Here is an 18,970-nt window from a genome sequence, read left to right as displayed (position 1 = left end):
TGGCGCATGCCTGTAATCCCAGCTACTCAGCAGGCTGAGGCAGGAGAATAGCTTGAACCCAGGAGACGGAGGTTGCAGTGAGCCAAGATTGCGCCATTGCACTCCAGCCTGGGCAACAAGAGTGAAACTCTGTCTCAAAAAAAAAAAAGTTGCTTAGTGCTCTTTGAGCTTAAGTATGCCGTGAAGAGTTCTAGTATTTATGCTGTGTTATTAAACAGGTGTTGAAAAACATGGCTCTAGAAATTTAAAGATCATTAAAGTCCCCGTAACAAGGCCAAGGAGAAACTTTACAGTATGACAATATCTTAGAACATCCTTGCCTATGGTAGAATCTGTGTTTCCTTCAAAAACAGATTTCTGAGTTCCATCCTAGGTATATTGAATCAGAATTTTTTGGAACCAGTTGTCAGGAATTATTTGTAATAAGCCTCCCAATAATTATTGGAATACTTGAGAACCATTATCTTAGTGAACTTGCTGTGGTTCAAATCTTAGTCCTCTGCTTATTTAGCTCAGAAGCTTGATTGATCAGGATACTAAACCCAGGTCTCTCTCAGGGATAAACTCATTTTAGCTAGGCTTATGAAACTAATGTATAAAACTGGAATAACAATTTAATACATATAGAAGGAACTAAGTTCTTTTTTTCAGATAGGTCAGGAACATGGGAAATCAAGTTAGAATGTTTTAATGGAGCATAGAATTAGAACAAAGGAAGTTAACTAGATAGTCCAAAGTATTGATGGCATTTTGTTTCATAATAGGCATATGTACCCAACACCAAAACCAAGTCACGTCTTTGTATAACAGCACTGGACATTTTTCCTCTAGATAGGTTCATTTGTTATCACATTACTAGCAGGGGAGTTTTGCAGGACTGGTTATGTGTCAAAATTTTGCGTACTGCAGCTTCTCCTACAGTCTGCCCGCCCTTGGTTAATAACACTTCCATTCTTTAGTTGCTCAGGTCAAAAACATTAGTGTTATCTTTGACTACTATTTCTTTCACAATCCACTTGTTGTCCACTGGTAAATCCTGTAGGCTCTGTCTTTAAAATAAACCCAGAATTTGACTATTTCTTACCACACCCTTATTCTAACCACTCTGGAAGAAGCCATTGTGACCTCTAGATTATTAAAATACTATTTTTTATGGTTTCCCTGCTTCTTCTGTTGCTCCTGCCCAGCAGTCTGTCCTCGATGAAGCATCCAGAGTGATCTGGTTAAAATGTAGGTCAGAACATGTCACTTTTCTGCTCAAAGCCCTCCGGTGGCTTCCCATCTTTTTCTAAGTCCCTATGTTCTGGGATGTTACCTCTTTGCCATTTATCTCTGACTTTATCTCCTACATGTTCTTCTTCTGGTCTTTGTTCCAATCACATATTCTCGCTGAATAATCTTTGCATTTGTTCTTTTCTCTGGAGTTCTTTTCCTTCTGTATCCCTCATTTCAGATACTTAACCAGAAGTCACCTCCTTAGTGAAGCTTTCTCTGGTTATTCTGTCCAGTTCCAAATCCTAACATTTCTTGTCCCTTTTCTTTGCCTTGTTTTTTCTCCTTAGCATTTATCACTTGCCAGGTAGTATTTTACTTAATCTTCTCTGTTGTCTTTACCCACTAGAATGTAAACTCCATGAGGACAGTATGCTAGTGAGTCACCATTGCCTAGAACATAGTGGGTCTTCTGATATTTGTTGAATGCATGAATCTTGCTTGGATAGCATCTGTCTTGATTTCATTGTTAACTCTCATAGGGCAGTCTGATTTCCAAGTTTTGTGAGGCCATATTGAGGACTCCAGTACTTCTGTATTACTGATAGATTTTTATTAATGGAGCTTTGTCCTCAGAAAGCTTTAGCAAGTGGCCATTGCCAATGACATACAGAATGAAACCAGATTTGGTATTACCATCATTACTGCTATCTGACTTACCTTAGTTCATCCTTCTCTTTATTATCTCCAAATCCTCTGTTCTACCAAACAAGAGAGTGTTTTCCCACTACCTTTTTTGTTCTTATTCCCTCACTCATAGTGCCCTCCCTTTCACCCTATCTAAAGTACTTTGCAGAGCCCAGCTTCTCCTTTTCTCTGTAGTTGTCCTTCACCAACCCAGCTCAATATCCAACTCCTTACTCTTAAGTTCTGTGCCTTATGTTATCTGTACTACTGCTTTGGCAGTTTTGCTGCTTAGAATTATAGTTGTTTTTAATTTTTTTATTTTATTTTTGGGACAGGGTCTCACTCTGTCACCAAGACTGGAGTTCAGTGGTGGGATCTTGGCTTACTGCAACCTCTGTCTCCTGGGCTCAAGTGATCCTCCCACCTCAGCCTTCCTAATGAGTAGCTAGGACTGCAGGCACGCAACTAATTTTTAAGTATTTTTTTTGTAGAAACAGTCTCACTATATTGCCCAGACTGGTCTCAAACTCCTGGGATTACAGGCATGAGCCACTGCACTTGGCACTCGGCCCTGGCAATTATTTTATTTTTAATTTTTTAATTTTTTATTTGTATTTATTTTTATTTTTGTTAGAGAGTCTCACTCTTTCGCCCAGGCTGGAGTGCAGTGGTGCCATCTCGGCTCACTGCAACCTCCGTCCCCCAGGTTCAAGCGATTCTCCTGTCTCAGCCTCCCGAGTAGCTGGGATTACAGGCACCTGTCACCACACCTGCCTAATTTTTTGTATTTTTAGTAGAGACGGGGTTTCACCATCTTGGCCAGACTGATCTTGAACTCCTGACCTCGTGATGCACCCACCTCGTCCTCCCAAAGTGCTGGCATTATAGACGTGAGCCACTGCACCCAGCCGGATTTTTTATTTTTTGAGACGAGACATCATTGTGTCCCATGCTGGTCTGAAACTCCTTGGCTCAAGCGGTCCTCCTGCCTTGGCCTCCCAAAGTGCTGGGATTACAGGCATGAGCTCACTGTGCCCAGCCTGAATTAAAGTTATTTTTAAATGCTGGCACATCTTTACTGAGGGCTATTATTTGTATAAATTGTTTTGTTAACAGTGGTAAAGTATACAGAGATTGGAAAGCCAAGGTGCTTACTGTATGTTATATTCGTCTTATGTTGTTTGTATCTACCAGGATGAATTGCACTTTATATTAGCTTAAGGTAGTGGCTGTCAACCCCGACAGCACGTTAGAATCACCTGAGGAAGCTTTTAAACTGATGCCCAAGCCCTACCCCAGACTAGTACATTAGAATTTCTGCAGGTGGAACCCATATGTCAATATAGTTAAATCTTCCCAGGTGATTCTAATGTGTAGCCAAGGTCCAGAACCACTGATTTAAGGCAAAAGATAATTTGTTGGCTTACCTCTTTGACAATCCTACTCTTTGTCTTTATCTTTAGTATTCACCTCAGTGCCTGAGACCAAGTGAATTGTTTTGTGGTTTGTTTTGAGTGAATGAACAAATTGTTAAACACAAAGAGCTGAACTTTTTAAAAGACAACATAACTCAGAATTCAGTGATGTCTAGGTATTTGCTTAGGGAAGAAAATTAAGTATCTGCTGTATGGGAGTCTGTCTCATGTTACCTCATGGGTTCTTAAAACATTCCTAGATATGAGTAGGTTTTATAATCACAAATGAAGAAACTAAGACCCAAGCAATTTAGCAGTAAAGCTGGCATGTGAAACTGTATCTGACTCCCAGTGATTTTGAGGTAAAAAGATATACTTTAAGTTAGAATGCCGTAACATGCCAGATACATACCAGATCTTAAAGGCAAAACCGTTCTTGTTTCCCGCTGCTGCTTTTTCCATCTAGCCTGGGTTCTCACTGCCGAACTTTACCCTTTCAAACTTGATATCTACATCATTGCTCGCTAACACGTGAATCTCAAGGTACCTGGTGTGGTCATTTTTCCCTAATTTATTTTATTTATTCTTGGGAAACCTCCGGACCAGAATAGGTTCAAAGAGGCTTTTTCCTAATTTTTTAACCTTGTGGGTATTTTTTTAAGCACATTTAAGCTCCTAAACAAGTTGCTTATGGGATGTTTTCACTCATTTTAATTTTTTTTCTGTATGTTGTAAATGTTATGCTTAAATGTGTCATTTTTAAACACTACTAAGTGGTATGAAATACAATGACTCTTAAAGTAAAAATTATTCTAATGCGTGTTAAAACAGTAAAGAAGACTATTCAAAATTATTATGGCCAGGTGTGGTGGCTCATGCCCGTAATCCCAGCACTTTGGGAAGTCAAGGCGGGCGGATCACCTGAGATCAGGAGTTCAAGACCAGCCTGGCCAACACGGTGAAACCCCATCTCTATTGAAAATACAAAAATTAGCAGAGCGTGTTGGTGGGCGCCTGTAATGATCCCAGCTGTTTGGGAGGCTGAGGCAGGAGAATTGCTTGAACCCGGGAGGTGGAGGTTGCAGTGCGCCAACATCACGCCACTGCACTCCATCCTGGGTGACATCTCAAAACAAACCAAAGAAAAGACTATTACAATAGGGGAGAAAAATCAGGCTCAACTCCTGATACAGTAAAGACAGCTGGGTATTTACGTATAGCCAATAAGCAGAGTTGGGGAGAAAATTATTAAGAGGAGACCATGAGGGTAGGGGGATTCATGCTGAAGGCAGTTCAAAGACTTACACATCAAAAGTAGGGAATGAAGAACTTGATCAGATATCAAGGGTGGGCAGATTCTTGCTAAAACTGGGCTAGGCAGGCCAAAGACGGGGGGATGTGGGGCAGGGAGGTGGGGTGGGGTGTCAAATCCTAGTTCAAAAGAGGCCTTAGAGAGAAGCCTAAAGTTTGCCATTCCATGTGTTGTGAGATGTACATTTGCCATTCCATGTGTTGTGAGATGTACATAATTGCTTTAGTAAATAGTCAAGTGTTTAAGACATACCAGAAAAGCAATTATTCCCTAGAGTTTGTAGAATGTTTTAAAGTGAAATTGCTCTACTTAAAACTAACTTGCCTGACTTCCCTACCTACTTATGTCTAATAAAACTCATAATTGGCTACTAATAGAGAAAACAATTTCTAAAGACTATTAAAATGACTTTTGAAAGAGTGAATGTGAAGCAAATTATTTGGAAATGCCAGCATCTATTTTTTATAATGTTGATTCTGATTTAAGATATATCTTTATGCTTTCAAGTCTTATCTCTTGCTGATAATGATAAACTATATACATCTACAATTTTATTTCTAAGTACATTCTGTGTATCTCCAGGTCTCAGCTGGGAAAATAATATCTAGTTTATTTGGAATTTTAAGAAACACAGATAACAGTAACTTTTATTTAGTGAAACCAGTACTGTATACATTATTACTAACTGTGGTCACCATGCAGTGCAGTAGAGCACTAGAACTTATTTTTCCAGTCTCACTGTAACTGTATACCCTCTAATTTCTATCTTTGATATCTTTCCTTTCCCCATCCCTTCCCTGACCCCTCAGCCTCTGGTAACCACCATTCTATTCTCTGTTTCTCTGACATAGGCTTTTTTAGATTCTGCATATCTTATAGTGAGATCGTACAGTATTCATCTTTCTGTGTCTGGCTTATTTCACTTAGCATATATCTTTCAGGTCCATCCTTGTTGTTGCAAAAGACAGAATTTCCTTCTTTTTAAAAGCTGTATAGTATTCCATTGTGTGTATATAACACATTTTCTTTATCCATTCATCTGTTGAGTTGATTGATACTTAGGTTACTGTTGTATCTTGATTATTGTGAACACTGCTGAAATGAACATGGGGGTGCAGATATCTCTCTGACATACCAATTTCAGTTCCTTTGGCTATCTATCCAGAAGTGAATTTCCGAATCATATGGTAATTTTAGTATATTGCGGAATTTCCATGCTATTAGTATTTTCCAAAATGGCTGTAGTAATTTACATTCCCACCAACAGAAGGGTTCCTTTTTCTCCTTATCCTGGCCCAAGACTTGTTATCATTTGTCTTTTTGATAATAGCCATTCTGACAGGCATGAGGTGATATCTCATTGTGGTTTTAATTTGCATTTCCCTGATTAGAGATGTTGAGCATTTTTTCATATATCTCTTGCCCATTTGTATATCTTTGAGAAATGTCTGTTCAGACCGTTTGCCCATTTTAAAATTGGGTTATTTGTTTTCTTGCTATTGAGTTGTTTTGAGTTCCTTACATATTTTTGGTATTAGCCCTTTATCAGATGTATAGTTTGCAAATATTTCCTCCCAGTCACTTAGTTGTCTCCTCATACTGTTAATTTTCTCCTTTGCCATACAGAAGCTTTTTAGTTTGATGCAACATCCGAAATATCTTCAAATGGGAAAAACTCCCTTAGGAAATAGCATTGAATTCTGTGCAAGCAGAACTTACCAGGATAAGAATAACATCCTGTACATATCTCTTTCAGGAAAAATAAATGCAACTTTTTATTCTTGAATACTTTTGGAATGGGTTAGAGTGAAAATAAGTAAAATAAATATTTACGGAGGCATAGTTTACTACTATTATACTTTCTTTAAGTATACCCTATTTGGAAAACTTTAAAAACTTTGAAATATGTGTTATTACTTTAAAGGGAAATTGGAACAGACATTTTCATAAAGCTTTTTTGGTCAGTAAAAAGTTGTGTAGTTACTGGTGGGGATTATTATGATGGCAATGATAGAGAATATAAAGTGGCTAGGACCCAAAGGATTTCTAGAACAAGAGGATTATTTTCTTTGAAGTAGTAATTTGATAGTAATTTGAAGGGTTTGCTCAGTTTATAATTTAAAGTAAGAGTTATCCTGCTGTGACCAGTTAAGATAACAGTAGCTGACATTTATTGAGCCTCTCCTGTTATATTTTAAGTATTCTGCTAAAGATTTGACCATATATTGTCTCATTTAATCTTTACAACAATTTTTTAAAATTTAATATTGGGTAGGTTGGTTTCTGGTGAAAACCAGAAAACCTGCTACACAAATTCTAAAAGAGCTGTAACAATTCCCAACAATTTTTAAGGAGTGCATACTATCCCACTTTAGGGAGAGGATGTGGTTCAAAGAGATTTTTAAGTGACTGAAATTCAAAACTGGGTCTGTCCAATCCAGAGCCTATATTTTTCCATTTTGCCATAGTACCTCATAATAATCTTTAAAACTGAGAACATTTCCTTTACATCTTCTTATTCAAAAAGGATTTTGTAAATATTTACTCATTGCCTGCCATGTGTAATTTAATTTGCTAGACCCTGTAATATATAGAAGAGGAAAGCAAGGCAGTTTCCCTCCCAAAAAAACTTGAGTCTTTGGAGGCAGTATCTATAGAACTAATTATCAATAGCAGTTATATTTTAGGTGCTATGATAAGCATTCAAATACATTTTGAACACTTTTTACGGTTGCGTTGGAAGAACCCAACCTTAAAAAATGGGAAGGATTTAGACAGACCAAGATAGGGAGAAAGGCACAACTTTCAAGGAGAGTATGAGTCAAGGCCAAGAGGTGAAATCTTTAATACATTCAGTAGACTAATGAAGAAGGTAAAGATTTTTATTGACCAGGGAGACATGCTGGCAGAGATTTGGCTCCTAAAGTATACAAAACTGGGGTGGTATAAACTGACCAGGCCTTTGCTGATAAGTGGACTGTGGATATTATCTAGCGAAAGAATTCTCCCTTTTCTGTCTAGAATTATCCACCAGTGCCCACAAAGAGTTGCAGTTGTTAAATATTTAACTTAAAGTTCGTTTGTATGTGTTTGTCAAGGACTTTTTTTTTTTTTTGAGACGAGTAGCTGGGATTACAACACCCAGCTAATTTTTGCGTTTTTAGCAGAGACAGGGTTTCCCCGTTAGCCAGCTGGTCTTGAACTCCTGACCTGCCTCGGCATCTGAAAGTGCTGGGATTATAGGTGTGAGCCACCGTGCCCGGCCCAAGGAAATAATTTTAGAAGCTAGTGATGGCTGGGCTTAGTGGCTCACGCCTGTAATCCCAGCACTTTGGGAGGCCGAGGCAGGCAGATCATGAGGTCAGGAGTTCGAGACCAGCCTGGTCAACACGGTGAAACCCCATCTCTACTAAAAATGCAAAAATTAGCCAGGCGTGGTGGCAGGCGCCTGTAATCCCAGCTACTCAGGAGGCTGGGGCAGGAGAATTGCTTGAACCCAGGAGGCGGAGGTTGCAGTGAGCTGAGATCGCGCCACTGCACTCCAGCCTCGGTGACAGAGCGAGACTCTTTCTAGAAAAAAATAAAAAATAAAAGCTAGTTATGAATAGGTGCAATGTTGATGAAATGTGTGGGGTCTGTTATTAAAAGATTATCTAATAAGATACAGTTTTATAAATTCCTTAGGACATTTTCTTAAGATTCTTGCTAAAATATGGTATATGAAAATCTAAGAAAATTAAGCCATTTCTAGGGAAAATGAAACTTAGGACTTTTCAGTGCGACTGATTTTTAAACTTTCAGTACAGATACTAGTAATGTGAAAATGAAATTTTGAATCTTGCAAGGATTGGTTTATTATTATTTCCCCCTTTTAGAGGTAAGAGAATAAGACGAATGGGAAGAAATTGAAATTTAGGAAATCTTATCTTTTGTTGGTTATATATTTTAAATCCCCCCTTTTTAGGTTAGGAACAAAATATAATTAATTTTATGCTAGTAATTTTATTGTAATATTTAAATATATGAAAGAGGAAATTATGTAAAAGCTTCGGATAGTCTCCCTTTAAAATATTCAAGGAGTTACACCGTTTAGTGTAGATACTATCTGATGAATACAGTGTGTAGTGAAACTGTTACTTTATGAAATAGGGACAGTTTTTTAAAGGCTTTTTTTTTTAAGCAGCAGTTCAGTTTTTGTTCAACTAAAACCTTCATATTAGTGATTCTCAAGTTAGAGGAGCTGACATACCTCCCCTTTATGGGAGATAACTGCCTTCTTTCTTTCACTCTCCCACCCTTGAGAATGATTGACTAAATCATTGTTAATGAAAATGTCATCCCTCATCTGTATTGTAGCAAAGATATTTTTTCAGTCACTAACTGCTTAGTCATTTCCCTCTCCCCTTTTGCTCTATTAATTTCATCTTAGCTTTGACCCAGTTTTGAAGTTGGATAAAATGTTAACTTTTAAATTTATTTATCATTTTATCTATTCTTCTCAACTTTGTAACAACTGCATCTTTCACAAGCTTAGCTTTGACTCAATTCTTGGTTAAAACAGTCTAAAAGGACAGTCAAATTCATATGACACACTAAAGGTAATCCTCCAGACTTTTACTTCCTTTTAATACTGCATGATATAGTTGAATGTCTAAGTTACAATTCCAGCTCCACCCATTTATTATAAGCATGCAATCTTAGACAAGGCACTTACACTCCCTGAACCTATTTCTTGATTTATAAATGGGGATAATAGTCTCTCCCCTGCCTTCTTTAACAAGCTGTTTTAAAGATCAATAAAAGAAACAGCTTACATAAGAGTTTTATAAACAATAAAACAGTATTCATTCATTCACATTCCTAGCATGTTCTAGGTCTCAGTCCTGGGTATACTGCAGTGAACAAACATAACAAGTTCTTTTGTTCTGTGTCAGGGGTTGACAAACTATGGCCAGTGGGCCAAATCCAGTCCACCATCTGTTTTTGTTTTGTTTTGTTTTGTTGTTTGTTGAGACAGGCTCTTGCTCTGTTGCACAGGCTGGAGTGCAGTGGCACAATCATAGCTCACTGCAGCCTTGACCCCCCAGGCTCAAGTGATCCTCCTGCCTCAACCTCCTGAGTAGCTTGGACTACAGGCATGTGCCACCATGCCCGGCTAAATTTTTTTGTTATTTGTAATAGAGATAAGATCTTACTGTGTTGCCTAGGCTGGGTCTCGAATTCCTGAGCTCAAGCGATTCTCCAGCTTTGGCCTCCTAAAGTGTTGGGATTACAGGTGTGAGCTGCTGTGCTGGGCCCACTGCCTGTTTTTATAGGATCTATAAACTAATGCTTTTGGAATGGTTGAAAACAAAAAAAGAATAATCATATTTCATGATGTGAAAATTACATGAAATACAAATTTCAGAGTACAAAATAAAGTTTTATTGGAACACAACCATGCTTAACAGTTGGGACAGAAACTCTGTGACTCCCAAAGCCCATCTGCCCTTTACATTAGCAGTTTATTGACTCTTGCTCTATGATCTTGGACTTTGGGGGATGTTAGACAGTAAACATGTAAGTATATGTTCAGTGGTGGCAAATTCCTTGAAGAAAAATAAAGCAGTAAAAGGGCTAGAATTGTGAAGGTTGGAAGGGTACAACAGCTAATTTATATATGGGAGTTAGGGAAGGGTAGTTTATTTGGCAGGTAACATTTGAACAGAGACTAAATAAAGATTGGAGTGAATAATCCAAGAGAGCATTTCTGGCCAAAGGAACAAGAAATATACCCTGAGGCATGAGTGTAGCTGTAAGTCTAGGAGCTAAGTGGTATGAGTGGAGGAATTAGGGAAGGAGGAGCCATGGAACAGACTTTAGATTTATTTATTTTTTGAGACAGAGTCTCACTCTGTCACCAAGGCTGGAGTGCAGTGGCACTGTGTTGGCTCACTGCAACCTCCGTCTCCTGGGTTCAAGCAGTTCTCCTGCCTCAGCCTCCCGAGTAGCTGGGATTACAAGTGCCCACCACTATGCCCGGCTAGTGTTTATATTTTTAGTAGAGACAGGGTTACACCATGTTGGCCAGGCTGGTCTCAAACTCCTGACCTCAATTGATCCACCCACCTCGGCCTTCCAAAATGCTGGGATTACAGGCGTGAGCCACCACATCCAGCCCAGACTTTAGATTTTATAGTGAGTATGTAAATATATCAGGCCGGGCACAGTGGCTCGCATCTGTAATCCCAGCACTTTGGGAGACTGAAGCAGGTGGATCACCTGAGGTCAGGAGTTCGAGACCAGCCTGGCCAACATGGTGAAACCCCATCCCTACTAAAAATACAAACATTAGCCAGGTGTGGTAGCACATGCCTGTAATCCCAGCTACCCAGGAGGCAGAGGTTGCAGTGAGCCGAGATGATGCCACTGCACTCCAGCCTGGGCAACAGAGCGAGACTCCATAGATATAGATATAGATATAGAGATAGAGATATATATAGAGAGAGAATAATTTATATAATATATAATTATATATTATATAATTTTAATATAATTATATGTATTATGTCTACTACTTAAAGGTATTTTTGTGGTATTGTGTTCAAATAGTGAAAAATCAACACTTCAGAAACTATCAAATATCTAATAACCATCCACCATTTTAGTAACTGTCAGGAAATAACATAGGATTCCTTGCTATGACAATGTGTTTTAGGATTCCATGTTGGCATCTAATGATAACTACATTATTTTTAACCACTCATTAAGTATTTCACCCTTCCCATTGCATATACTTTCAAATCTCCTCGCTTTCATTTAAAAACTGGGAGATGTTTTGGTTCCTCTAATTGGATATTTTTCCTGTTCTTGATATTCACAGATGAACAGGGAATATTAAGTTTTTTCAGCACTTGAACCCGAATTCAAATACTACTACTAGATTTTCTTCCCTCACCCTGCTTTTTAACTTAGAAAATGGAAGTGAGCTTTTAGTTTACCTTTTTCTTTCATATAATCCCCTTGTTTAACCAATTCATCAATTTTTTAAGCATGAGGTACTATGGGGATATGAAGTGAAGTCAAAGGTCTTGGTCAAGAAGTAACTTTAAGAAGCCTTCTTTATTGCCTTTAGGATTTGGACATCCTCACCTCAGTCCTTTGGCTTCCTTGACCTGGTTCTTTCAGTTTTCATGTCACTCAGTAGCCTTTATCTTTCTTTATTTCCCCTTTCATCTTAAAAAAAAAAAAAATTAAAGGATGAGGGATGTTGACATGCTCCTTTTTTTATTAAAAAAATTTTTAATTTGCTTTATCATACTAGTAACATTATATTTCTTATAACTTTTTGAACACAGAGGTAAGCCAAAAAAAGAAAACAATTTTTTTTGTACTAGAGATAGTCCCAGTTAAAATTTAGTAGCTATACATAGGTGTAAATATATATAATTTCTAAAAGACCAAGAAAGAAGTAAAAGCCCTTTTCATTCAACAGCACATTATAAACATATATAAACAGCATGTTATAAACTCATGTCAACAAATGGAGCACTTCTCAAACTTTCTTACTGTCAGGACCCCTTTACATACTTAAAAACTGAATTTTTTTTTATGTGGCTTATATCTGTTAAATTAGATATTAAAACTGAGGCCGAGCGCAGTGGCTCACACCTGTAGTCCCAGCACTTCGGGAGGTGAGGCGGGTGGATCATTTGAGGTCAGGAGTTCAAGATGAGCCTAGCCAACATGGTGAAACCCCATCTCTACTAAAAATACAAAAATTAGCGGGGCATTATGGCACGTTCCTGTAATCCCAGCTACTCAAGAGGCTGAGGCCGGAGAATCACTTGAACCCGGGAGGTGGAGGTTGCAGTGAGCTGAGATTGTGCTGCCGCACTCCAGCCTGGGTGACAGACTGAGACTGTCTCAAAAAAAAAAAAAAAAAAAAACTAAAACTGATTTTTAAAATAACTCATTTGAAAATAATAAACCTATTACATTTAACATAGTTATTTGTTGTTTAAAAAAAAAACCTTTATTTTCCAAAATAGAACAGGAATTAGTGTGACAAGTCACATTGTTTTACATTTTGCAAGTCTTGTAAACTCCTGCATTCAGTTTGTTACCACATGTTGTCTTAGTTTGTGTATATTGTTTCCTGTACTCGGAATGCCTTCCTTGGTCTTAACTACTCATCCTCCAATCCATCTCAAACATCACAGCCTCTGAAGACTACCCTTCACCTTTTTTTTTTTTTTTTTTTTTGAGACAGAATCTCACTCTTATCACCCAGGCTGGAGTGCAGTGGCGCAATCTTGACTCACTGCAACCTCCGGTACCTGGGTTCAAGCAATTCTCCTGCCTCAGCCTCCCGAGTAGCTGTGATTACAGTTGCCTGCCACCGTGCCTGGCTAATTTTTGTATTTTTTTTAGTAGAGATGGGGTTTCACCATCTTGGCCAGGCTGGTCTTGAACTCCTGACCTCGTGATCTGCCCACTTTGGCCTCCCAAAGTGCTGGGATTATAGGCGTGAGCCACCGCGCCTGGCCGACCACCCTCTTTTTAATGTAGGTATACAGAGTTGATTGCATCTTCCTTTGTGCCTCACTCTGCATTTATTACCTGCTTGCTACATTACTATCTAGGCATCAGGTCCTTGAGGGTAGTGACAATGTCTTATCCAGTCTTCGGTCTTTATTTATTGATACTTCTCTTCCTAGTTTGCCGAATGGGTGAATTATTACTTTTTTATATGCAGTATCAGTTCATCTTCTATCGAAACAAACTGCTGTTCTTTCATTTGTACCAATTCCATCAGATTTTGTAACTTTTGAAAATTTGGGTGGGACTTCGGGAATATTAGTATCTTGAATTTTCAGTTTGGTAATTTTATTATACATTCAAATATTATGTTATATAAGTAGTATGTAAAATATGGCTGTGGCTTTATTCCTTTTTCCTTGCAGGGAAGTTACTTTTTTGATAGTGTGTGAATATGTATATACTTATTTTTTGGATTACACACACTTGACCGAGGAGTTTTATAATTATGTAAAGATTACGGGAAATGCACCTTGACAGATTACGGGGATAGACCATAGCTCACTCCACAGATTTGTCACAAATAGACCAAAAAAAAAGGTTTATTATTAAAAGTAGGATTACTGATTTTTTAAATAAGAGATTGATACCAACAGTTGAAAAGTACAGAAATGTGATTAAGTGTACATGCCAAGGAAAATATAGATAGAAATCTTTATTGTAACGGTTAGTCCTATGTAGCATAATTTTCATGAGTTGAGCAGGATTTCTTCCTGATTAGAATCTCTCTTTTTATTGTTTTTGCTCAGTTAATATAAGGAGCCTTATGGAGCATTTCCTCTCCACCAGTTTTCATCCCAGAGAAAATAATACACTATCTGTAATTACCCTGTCAAGGCAGGGTTCTAAAACTTTATGTACCTAAGAATATTCTAACATGTATTTTTGTGGTGTGAATTCCTGATGCCTGTTTCCAGGTAGTCCACATACCAACTTTTGTCTTCCAAGTCTTAAAAAATTTGTAGGATTTGTAGCTAAAAGAAATTTTGCAGATCTTCTAATATGACTCTATGAGGAGATGGATTATCATGAGAAAACTCAGGACCGAAAAAAGTTAGTAATGTTTCTAGAATCACAAATCTAGTTAGCTAATGGACCAACAGAGACAGTTATTGGAACCCAAATTTTCCATTCTACCTTGCTCCATCAATCACTAGGCCTTTCTTGACTAACGGTTTCATCACAGAGCAGCTTTTCTTTGTCCTTTTCAGAATAAGAGTGAACTTACAGTAAGATTATTTGTATAAGCCTAGGAATACTAAAGTTGTAAAGTATTTCTGTTTTGTTTATTTTCTTTTTTGAGACAGTCTCACTCTGTCGCCCAAGCTGGAGTGCAGTGGCGGGATCTCGGCTCACTGCAAACTCCGCCTCCTGGGTTCAAGAGATTCTCCTGCCTCAGCCTCCCGAGCAGCTGGGATTACACGCACCTGCCACCATTCTTGGCTAATTTTTGTATTTTTAGTAGAGACAGGGTTTCACCATGTTGGCCAGGTTGGTCTCGAACTCCTGACCTCAAATGATCCACCTGCCTCAGCCTCCCAAAGTGCTGGGATTACAGGCATGATCTACCACACCCAACCCAAATTGCTGTTTTTTTTTTTTTCTAATTCTCTTCTCCCAGCTTTTTTTTTTTTTTTTTTTTTTTTTTTTTTTGAGACAGAGTCTCCCACAGTTGCCCAGGCTGGAGTGCAATGGTGCAATCTTGGTTCACTGCAACCTCCACCTTCCGGGTTGAGGTGATTCTCCTGCCCCAGCTTCCCAAGTAGCTGGGATTACAGGTACCCACCACCACACCCAGCTAATTCTTGTATTTTTGGTAGAGATGGGGTTTTGCCATGTTGGCCAGACTGGTCTTGAAGTCCTGACCTCAAGTGATCCACCCACCTCAGCCTCCCAAAGTGCTGGGATTTTACAGTCATGAGCCACTGCACCTGGCCCCAGCTTTGTATTCAAGAGACTCTTGAACGTATTTTTTTTTCTGCTGAAGAATAGTTTGATGGGGTCATCAATAAACTTAAAATTGTTTGAAGGAAATAAGTCAACAGAGGATAACTAGCTAGAAATAAGGCTCAGTTTATTGTTAGATATACCATGTTCTTCTTTGCCCTACCTTAGGGAGTTGAATCATCTTCATACTCATTATTACATGAAATATTAGGGAATTTTCATCCTTTCTCTCATAGTATGTTAGAACTATACTGAGAGACCCATTTGTGGTGAGTCCTATTTATTATCATTACTAGCATTATTACTATGTATAGATACTGCCAAATATCTATATATTGGTATTGCCAAATGCCAAATAGATAGGAGCCATTCTGGAGGATCTTACATCAGTTTAAGAATCAAGAAGGAAAGGATCCAGAACAGTCTTAGAGTAGATTAACTGGAGAATTGCTCTCTGGCTAGTTGGACCACTTAGCTCCTCCCTTCTCTCCTCTTTGGGCTAAGCTGAAGACAAAAACAGCATTTGTCCTCAGAATATAGCACTGAGTATGAGCACTGGGACCATAGATGCAGAGTGGTGTCCCACATAGCCTGTGGACCTTAGGCTCACTCAGAAGATAAACTGCTCACATACCCTGATGAGCAGAAGCAAATCTACTCTTTCCCTCCCCTGTAGTCACTAGAGACAAGCTACCAGCAAACAATAGGCAAACTAAATTAAAGTCAGAGCACCATTTATGGAAAACCAATACCATGAAGGGGAAGAATCAAATTCAATGAGGATAGGATCTAAATTTTTAGGAAACAATCAATAGAACAAGACTTTAAAATGGGTAGTTATACTGGGCACAGTGGCTCACACCTGTAATCTCAATGCTTTGGGAGGCTGAGGTGGGAGGATCACTTGAGGCCAGGAGTTTGAGACCAGCCTGGGCAATATAGTGAGACCCTCTCTCTGCAGAAAATTAAAAATTTTTAAAAATTAGCCAGGCATGGTGAGGCACACCTGTAGTCTTAGCTACTTGAGAGCTTGAGGCAGGAGGATCACTTGAACCCAGGAGTTTGAGGTTACAGTGAACTAGGATCACACCACTGCACTCTAGCCTGAGCAACCAAGTGAGACCCTGTCTCTGAGAAAAAATAACTACAAAAATTAAATAAGTAGTTAATGTCCTCATAAAGATATTGTATACACACTAAAATAAATTGCTTTGCTCTACATACTTGCCAGTGCAAAAAAAAAAAAAAAGACAAAAGGAATTACCAAAAATCTTGGAAATTAAAAATTGAACAGTCAAAATAATTGTTATGCTGGGCCTGTTGATGAGTGCCTGTAGTCCCAGCTACTCAGGAGGCTGATGCGGAAAGATTCCTGAGGTCAGGAGTTGGAGGCTGCAGTGAGCTATGATCACACCACAGTACTCCAGTCTGGGCAACAACATAGCGAGACCCTGTCTCTTAAAAAAAAAATGGAGCAGGAAAATGGGCACAGATGAAGAGCATATTAATGGATTGGAGTAGAGCATTTTCCCCAGACAAATCATAAAATGACAAAAAAGATAAAATATAGAGGAAAACAATGAGATAAGCGGATTAGAATCTAACATTTTATCATCCATTTATAATAGTATATCCAGAAAGGGAGAATGGCAACAGGGGGCAGAGGACAGAGGCTAGGTTGAATAACAGGAGAAATATTTTCCATAGCATTCCTTGTGCCCTCTAATACAGTGGTGAATAGTAGAGGTGATAGGAGTCATCTTTGCCTTGTGTTTAAAGTTGATGACTTAGGGCAGGCACGGTGGCTCACACCAATAATCCCAACACTTTGGGAGGCTGAGGCCAGAGGATCACCTGAACCTAGGAGTTTGAGACCAGCCTGGGCATGATGAGACCTGTCTCTACAAAAATAAAAATTACGAAATTAGGTGTGGTGGCACATGCCTGTGGCCCCAGCTACTCAGGAGGCTGAGGCAGGAAGAGCGCTTGAGCCCAGGAATTTGAGGCTGCAGTAAGCCTTGATCATGCCACTGCACTCCAGCCTGGACAACAGCCAAGACCCTATCTCAAAATAAATAAATTAATAAAGTTAGTGACATTGCTTATGTTTCATTATTAAGGTTGTTGTAGAATTTTGGTAGGTAGTCCTTTATTAAATTAAAGGCGTTTATTTTATATCTACCAAAAACTAATAGTTTTGGTTTTTTATGATATTGGAGTAGGTGTTAATTTTTTTTTTTTTTTCAGCATGAGTTGAGATGATCACGTGGTTTTGGTCTTTTAATTTGTAAGTTACAGTAACTTATTATATTGAACCGTCCTTGTATTGGGAGAATTGGTATTGGTATACTATTTAATTTGCTAATATTTTATTTAGTTTTGCTTAAATGTTCATAATCAAGATCATAGCTTTCTCTTTTTGTGAATGTAATGTATTTGGTCAAAAACTATTATCCTGTTTTTGAAAGACGAATTCAGATTTATCAAAACACGTATATTCCCAAATCAGAATGTACCTATATTGATAGTAACAGCTTTGGGGTGCTTTATGAAAAGAAAATTTGAAGACTCCTAAACAGTAAATGTTTAAACAGAACATTTTTTCCAAGGGATATGATGAAAATTTATAATTTGTTAATTATTTCTCCTTTTATATGTTACTCTTCATAATTCTCCTAAGTGTAAATTTTGTTTCTCTTTAGGTACGCATAGCTGCTAAATTCATCACTCATGCACCCCCAGGGGAATTTAATGAAGTATTCAATGGTGAGTAAAGATTAGTATTTTAATCCCTCCTTAATTACCATTATTTATTGAGTACTTGCTGTCTGTTTTAATTCTTACGACTTGTTGTAGCCATAGCTAAGTAAATCAAGATTCAAAAAAATTGAAATAACTTGTCCAAGGTCCCCCAGTTAGTAAATGTCAAAGCAAGAATTCAAACCCAGGTCTGAGTGAAAATAAAGCTCCTAACCCATAAATTAGGATGCCTATCTTATGTGAGAAAAGATTTAATGCAGATTAGTATCAATAAATGTAGAAACAATACTGAATTATTTTCATAGTTTTATTTTTATCGTTATAGATCATAGCTTAATTTTCTTCATTGCTTTCACTTAGGAAGTCACATGATATGGAACACTTTTTTGGGCCAGTGGGGCTGAACTGACTATATCTGGGGAGCTTATTAAATATGCAGATTCAACTTTATCTTCCCCTCAAGATTCACATTCATTAGATCTGAGGTGGAACTGGTTAATCTGTATTTCATCAAGTTCTTTACCAGGTGATTCTGAATCGCAGCAGGTTGGGGAACCACAATTAAATACATTTACAACTTTCCATAGTATCTGCTGTCTTAATACATTTTACAAGATGGAAAATGTGATGGAGCATCTTAAACTTCATGGTGAAATAAATAATCATAATCCCATTTTAAGTTATTAAGTTTGTCTTAAAGATGCCTTAAGCAAAATAATAATTGTTGTGCATCTTGGTTCAGTTTAGCAAACATTTATTTTGAGATTCTAATTTTATATTAGAAAGTTAGCTACTCGAGAGGAACTGTATGATATTCCTTTGTACCTGGCCCAGATGGTAGAACAGTCAATAATAATCTTTATTGCTAAAATTGGAAAAAGTGTAACTAGGAGAAACATAAACATTTGCTTCAGGGAGTATAAGATATAATAGAAGTAAATCAAGATATTTTTTCTAAAATTGTTTGTGGATTTTGAGCACCAACAGCGAAGGAAACAAATGCAGCCTTTTTCTAGTCTTTTACATTGACTAAATGTAAATTCTTAGTAACATTTTT

General features: G+C 38.0%; 1 protein-coding gene and 1 non-coding gene across 2 annotated transcripts in view; one reads left to right on the top strand and one right to left on the bottom strand.

Moving 5' to 3' along the window:
* CAPZA1 (capping actin protein of muscle Z-line subunit alpha 1) overlaps positions 1 to 18,970 on the top strand; it is a 50,314-nt gene that overhangs the window by 8,083 nt on the left and 23,261 nt on the right. The window contains exon 2 of the mRNA XM_003810701.5: positions 17,856 to 17,919. Coding sequence (XP_003810749.1) covers positions 17,856 to 17,919 — 64 coding nt within the window. The remainder of the gene's footprint in view (positions 1 to 17,855; positions 17,920 to 18,970) is intronic.
* LOC112438399 (U7 small nuclear RNA) lies at positions 6,898 to 6,962 on the bottom strand. Its single transcript, XR_003026826.1, has one exon. It is a non-coding gene; the product is annotated as a U7 small nuclear RNA (small nuclear RNA).

This window comes from Pan paniscus, chromosome 1, assembly GCF_029289425.2.
Source record: "Pan paniscus chromosome 1, NHGRI_mPanPan1-v2.0_pri, whole genome shotgun sequence".
Classification (NCBI taxonomy): Eukaryota; Metazoa; Chordata; class Mammalia; order Primates; family Hominidae; genus Pan; species Pan paniscus.
The sequence above is the reverse complement of the archived record's forward strand: the minus strand, read 5'-3'. Positions and strand labels throughout refer to the sequence as shown.